This window comes from Platalea leucorodia (assembly GCF_965183815.1).
Source record: "Platalea leucorodia genome assembly, chromosome: 4".
NCBI lineage: Eukaryota > Metazoa > Chordata > Aves > Pelecaniformes > Threskiornithidae > Platalea > Platalea leucorodia.
In genome coordinates, this window is record NC_138826.1 from 70249344 (window position 1) to 70255343 (window position 6000).

General features: G+C 51.7%; 1 protein-coding gene across 1 annotated transcript; it reads right to left on the reverse strand.

Moving 5' to 3' along the window:
- Positions 1 to 272: 272 nt before the first annotated feature.
- ELFN2 (extracellular leucine rich repeat and fibronectin type III domain containing 2) lies at positions 273 to 2699 on the reverse strand (the record flags this gene model as incomplete). The annotated part of the gene is made up of 1 exon (XM_082309609.1): positions 273 to 2699. One exon carries the CDS (start codon positions 2697 to 2699, stop codon positions 273 to 275), a length of 2427 nt encoding a protein of 808 aa, XP_082165735.1.
- Between the last annotated feature and the right edge of the window lie 3301 nt (positions 2700 to 6000).

Genomic DNA, 6000 nt, shown 5'->3' on the forward strand with positions numbered 1-6000 from the left:
CCTCCCACCCATCTGCAGGCAGAACAATGGTCCCCGTAACACAGTAGAGACAATTCGGCATGTGTGTGTGTCTGTGTGTGTCTGTGTGTGTCTGTGTGTGTGAGAGTTTTCTGTTGTTGTTGTAAACTTTAAGAAACGATTTTGTCAGTTTTGTATTTGTCGGGAGTATTTTGTTGTTGGTTTATTTTTCACAGTCAAGTGGTATATTTTTTTTTCTGGTTGTTGGGAGGGGTCTTGTTTTGTATTGTTTCCTTGGAAAGAGCGAGGGAGAGTCACAGCTTCTGCTGAGCAGAGACTCCTTTCCAGTAATCCAGGATGTCATGCAGATCCTCATCCTTGGCAAACTGAACTTTCTTCCGCAGGGCATGACCAGCCGCCATGTAAACCTCCTCCCTGTGGTGCTTCTTGTAAGGCCGGAATCGCTCCCAGATCTTGTGGGTGCTCTCTGATGAGTACTCAGGGCTGGAGGAGTAGCCCGAGAAGTAGTGTCTGGGGGAGAGCTGGGAGTACGTGGAGTCTCGCTTGGACCTGGAGAGTGGCTTGAGGAATGACACCCGCTGGCTCAAGGTGTCAGCACTTTCCTCATAGTACAGGGCCGGGAAGGAGTGACGGTGCTCACTGCAATGGTAAGAAGGCTTGACCTCCAAGTGGTGGATGGCGCCCGGGGACACCAAGGGAAGACGATCCAAAGGGCTGTTGAGTGGGCTGCCCTTCTCAATGTATTTGGAGTCAGACTTGCTGAGTGGTGGGTGGTCAGGCACATCCAAGCTGAAGACCTTGGCGCTCTTGATGGAGCCACTAGAGGAGACACTGCAGGTCTTTCTGGCCACGGCAGCATCAGCACTGAGCTGGCGCTGCAAAGGGTGGTGGGAGCTTTCCTTGTAGGGTGGGGAAAGAAAGCTGGGCCGCTCTAGCCCACCCGAGGAACTGGCTGGGATGGACTGGCACTCAAAGGCCATGTCTGAGTCAACACCAGTCCCACCACCCAGGAAGGAGGCTGTGTCCAGCTTGAGGGCATCAATGCAGTTGTTGATGATCTGGTTGACCTTGTCTACCTCCTTGGCTATAGTGGAGATCTCAGCAGCTGAGCCTTGCCCATTGTCAAGCTCCCTCAGGTCCTCATCCCGCTGGGTTCGTTCCAGCCCATCCCCACCACCAGTCCGCACCTCAATGTAGTTACCTTTAGTGGTGACTTTAGGAGTCTCCATCCCAGCCTCCATTGACTTTGAAGGGGGTAACTTCTCCCCAATCATGGAAGGGATGGAGGACATCCGTGAGACAGGGATGACTGGTGGCTCACCCAGCTTCTGGGAAGGATGGACCATGGTACTGGTGTCAATGTCTGATCCATAACGCATTTCCAGGATGGTCTTTTTGACATTGAGGGACTTCTGTTTCTCCTCCTGCATCCTCCGCTTCCGCAGGCAGTAGTACACCACCCCCAGGACAATGACCATCCCAAAGAGGCAACCCAGGGTGGTCATGATATAGTGTGTTGTGGTGGAAGTACTGGAAATAGGGTCCTCCCTGCCTTTGCTCCGGGTTGCAAAGGTTAGGCAAGTGTGGTTGTAGCGCCTGTTGTTGCGGATGGAGGCCACACAGAAAGTGTAATCAGTGTGGGCCTTCAGCTTGTTGACGGTGACATATTCCTTCTTGCTCTTCAGTGTTGCTATGTCAGAAACGTAGCTGTTGTTGTATTGGACCAGCACATACATCTTACTGTAGGGCATGGGGATGGTTACCATCAGGATGGCTGAGGTGATGGTGACATCATGGAGCTTGATGCTGGGACTGAAGGAGGAGTCAGTGGTGGAGGAGGCTGGAGGCTTGACTGAGAGGAAGTCCCCAGGGCTGATGGCTGAGCCCTCATCCAGGTCTCGCTGGGAGTCGGGGGTATAAGGGGTGGGGTTGACCCTGGAGAGGGAGGGGATGGTGCCACCTCTGCACATGGACTGAAAGATGGTGATGGCATTGCGGTTGTGGTGAGGCCGAGGTACCAGGAGCGGGTACCCAGCAAACTCCCTAGGAGTCTCACACTGGAGTCGGTCATAGTTCTTGGTGACATTGTTGAAGAGTGCCAGCCAGTTAAGAAAGCTGTAGAGGCTACAGTCGCAGTTGAAGGGGTTGCCAGCCAGCTCACACACCATCAGATTGCTCAAGCTGGTGAAAGTGTTCCCCTCCAGGCGGCTGAGACGGTTAGATGACAGGTCAATGCTAATCAAGCTGGGGCACTCAGAGAAGGCAGTAGGGGTAACCAGCTCAATTAGGTTGTGCTGCACAAAGAGGAACTGGAGACGGGCCATGCCCCGCAACATGCCCTCTGTCAGGTTGGTGAGTTTGTTGTAGCCCAGCTGTAAGACCTGAAGGTTTGACTGGCCCATGAAAGCCCCATCCTCGATATAGGAGATCTCATTCTTGGTCAGGTTCAAATCAGTCAGGTTGCCGAAGCGGTTGAGGGAGGAGTACAGCACCACTTTGAGCTTATTCTCGTTCAGACGCAAGTCGTGCACCGTGCTGTTGATGTGCTGGGGGATGGTCTCATACGGGGGCTGGTTCTGGCTGCAGATGGCCAGCCACACATAGCCTTTGTCCCCCTCAATCAGCCAGCAGTCACCTCGCACAGTGCCAGGGGAAAACAAGCAGAGCAGGGCAGCTGCCCACAACCCCAGGCACATCATGGTGTGCAGTGGTGCCCTCATCAGGATGGACAAAAAAACAACAAAAAACAACCCCAAATCTCAGGACCACAGAAAAAGGAAACTAAGGGGGAGAGGGAAGAGAAAAGGGTAGTAACTGGAGTTTAGCAATGGAAGGGCATGAGCACCCCAGTCCTATTGGGTGTCGTCACCATTATTTCTTCTTGCCCTCTGGGTCAAGCCAGGAGCATGGAGCAGGGGGAACACGTGCAATCTGCTTCCAGCACACCCAAAAACTATGACCATGGATGATTGGTCTGGAAGGGAGCTACCTTGTGCTTCTTTTCTAAACAAAAATTCAGACCGAGGATAACAAATCTTCTTTGATGCTCATGAGCGACTCACCCACCTTTTCCACTTTTCTCCCTCCCACCCACCCCCCACCCACACCGAACCCACCCCAAAACAAACCCAAGTCCTCCCCCCTTCTAGTCTTCCCCCACCCCTCCACGGTGTGATTCGGAAGAACAAGGCAGGGCTGCCTCCTCTGTCGCTCACGCTCCCTTGGTTCCTCCTCCTTCTCTTCCTTCTCTCCCAGGTTCCCTCTGAGAAGCTTCAGAGCTTCAGATCAAACATGTCGAAAACAAAAATACAGAGAGGGAAAGAGCAAGTGTGCACAAGAGAGATCCATCTGTCACTGGAATCTGGAAAAGAAAGCACACAGGAGACAAGAACAGGCATCAGTTGGAGGCATCTTTGAGATAAGAGTATAGACAGCAAGGTTTCATGAGAAGAAGGAGCTGGGGAAGAGACAGCATTATGGGAGGTGCAAGCAAGAGAGAAGTGGTACTGCCTGCCATGCTGATAAGCCTTTGAGAAGGGAACCCTCATGACGTATAATCTTGTATCAGGGGTATGCAGAAGGGTACCTGGGCTCCCTTAAGTAACATGATCACAGCCAGGGACCTGGGGGAAGGCAGCAGCGTGGGAGTAGAAGGGGAAGGGGGGGGGCAGTGAGAAACATAAGATTGTTATTGCAGGGGCTCAAAACTCCTAGTATAAACAAAGGCAAGTCCCAAGCACAGCACAAAACATGGATTTTCAGCTGTCTGAAAATGGTGTACACAGAATGCATAAAGCAGGGAAAATGCAGACTAGCCTTCCCCCCTGAAAACAAAAACCACACTTTTTTGTTTGTTTCCTTCCTTTCTTGATGCAAGAGGGATAAATAATTCAAGCCACGTGTAACCACTTGTGCTCTAAAAATTGTTCCTGCCTCTTGGTGCAGGGACAAGGCTGTTGAGGTGAGCCAGCCTAGCTTGAGCATGCTGGTGGGGGCAGGGTGCAGGCAGTATGTCAAATACCAGCCTCCAGTCTCTTACCCAGCAATGCCAGCAGTCCTGAGCTGCAGCACATCAGCCACCTACCCCCCACCAAAGAGAGGTGCACAGCTTCCACTTTCCGACTTTGCCACCTCTCCCTGGGGGCTATGAACACTGTCCCTTTGTGGGAAAGGACACCTTGCAGGAATCAGCGGCAAAGTGACATTTGCTTCACTGTATTTCTGAGCTCTGGGCAAGCTCCTGGTTCTGACTGGGAAGGACAGCCTGGAGCACCCTTCCCTCCGGCTACAGCTTCAACCCTTCTCCCAGTGTGCTGAGACAGGAGCCTGGCAGTGGTGTCCTCAGGCAGCACAGAGCAAATAATTTCATACAGCAGATAAAACATGTGGGCACTATGGTCTTTTTTTTTTTAATTTTGAGGAGAAAGAAAACAATAAAAACAGCGAAAAGGATTCTTAGTTAATGAAAAATAAAGATCACCTCTTGCCCCTTTTATTTGGGGGGGAGGCTGCTCACTGAAGATATCGCTGAAGCTTTTGCTGCAAAAGCTGAACCAATTTCTAGCACAGAGACACAAAGGGCAGAAATAAAATGAAGGAAGACAAATGGAGGAGGAGTGAACCCTTGAGGAACAAGGCTTACGTCTGTGGAGAAATCTGAGCTGATTTGGGTCTGTGGAATTACCAGGCCAGCTGGATTAAAGGATCAGAGATAGTGTCACAGCGAAACACTTAAATATTCAATAATCCAAAAAGTAAAGCCAAGATGGAGAAGGGGAGGGGGAGAAGAGCTAGACCAACGGAAAAGACAAGGAGAAAGCCTACGTTCCCCATAGCACATCATCTGAGGCCGCCAAGCTCATGTCATTTATGGTTGTCATATGACGGCCTCCAGCTGCTGCCTCAGCTTTGCATCAGCCATCACTGAAGCAGAAGGCAGAGGTTTTTACACTCTGTTTCTTTGCTTCTCAGCCTTATAATCCAATGAGAAGTAATTTCCTGACACTGTCTCCCCAGATGCATCAGATAGGAGGCACATCTGGCTCTCCACAGGGTGGGACCCACAGGCCTCTGATATTCCTCAGCGCCAGTCCCCTGCCTTGTCCCACCTTTTCCAGAGGTGACTCCGTACAGAGATACAGCCAATCCCCCACACCATCTCTGTCCTTTTACCTTCCTCTCTAACGCTCCTTCACTTTGCCCAGTCTCTTCCACTGAACAAAAGAGTGGCAGATACTGTCATGCCTTTTGCACATTGGTGCCCAAAGTTTGTCCACCCCAGGAGAGGCCAGTGTCAGCCCCTGGGCAAACACTGAAAAGCTTAGACCGGATTTTAGCCAGCATCCTTCTCTGAGCATTATGCTTTGGCCTGTCCTGTCTCACCTCACCAAATACTCTGCACAATATCCAGCTCCATACAGGAACATCCCAGCCCCCTTGCTTTGACCCCTTTTGGTAGGGTAGGCTGCTCCAAATGCTGTGCTGAAGTCATCATTGCCTGCTGTAGCTTGTTCATGGTGCACAGGAGAAACTCTGAGGCCAGGACCACATTCCTCTGCAGCAGCCCCAGCAGTCACTGAGAGCCACCCCATCCCACTCAGGCCAAAGGAAGGGCCAAGCCATCCCTCAAGCCAAACTCATTGGTCAAATTGGGTCCCCAAGGTGGCTATGTATAAGAAATACAGGGACCATCCCATTCTTCCCCCAACAGCACTGGTTTTAAGGGCCCTGAGGCCAGCCGAATCTGTGTCCTCCTCCACTCCTGCTCAGCCCAGTGCCATCAGTCCCTGCTGCAGCAATGCCATAGGAGTGCCAGTCTCCAGCTCCACAACAGCAATGCCCTGCCATTTAGGGAGCAGCTGCTCACTGACACTGGCAATTCACAGGCAAGGAGAGGCCAGGGATGGGGGTCAGCACCATGCCTTCCCTCAACTGTGTAGAGCCAAATGAACATCATAAATCAGATAGTGTTGGAGTCCAACAACACAAGGAAGCAACACTCTGTCCTTTCTGCTGGCCTGA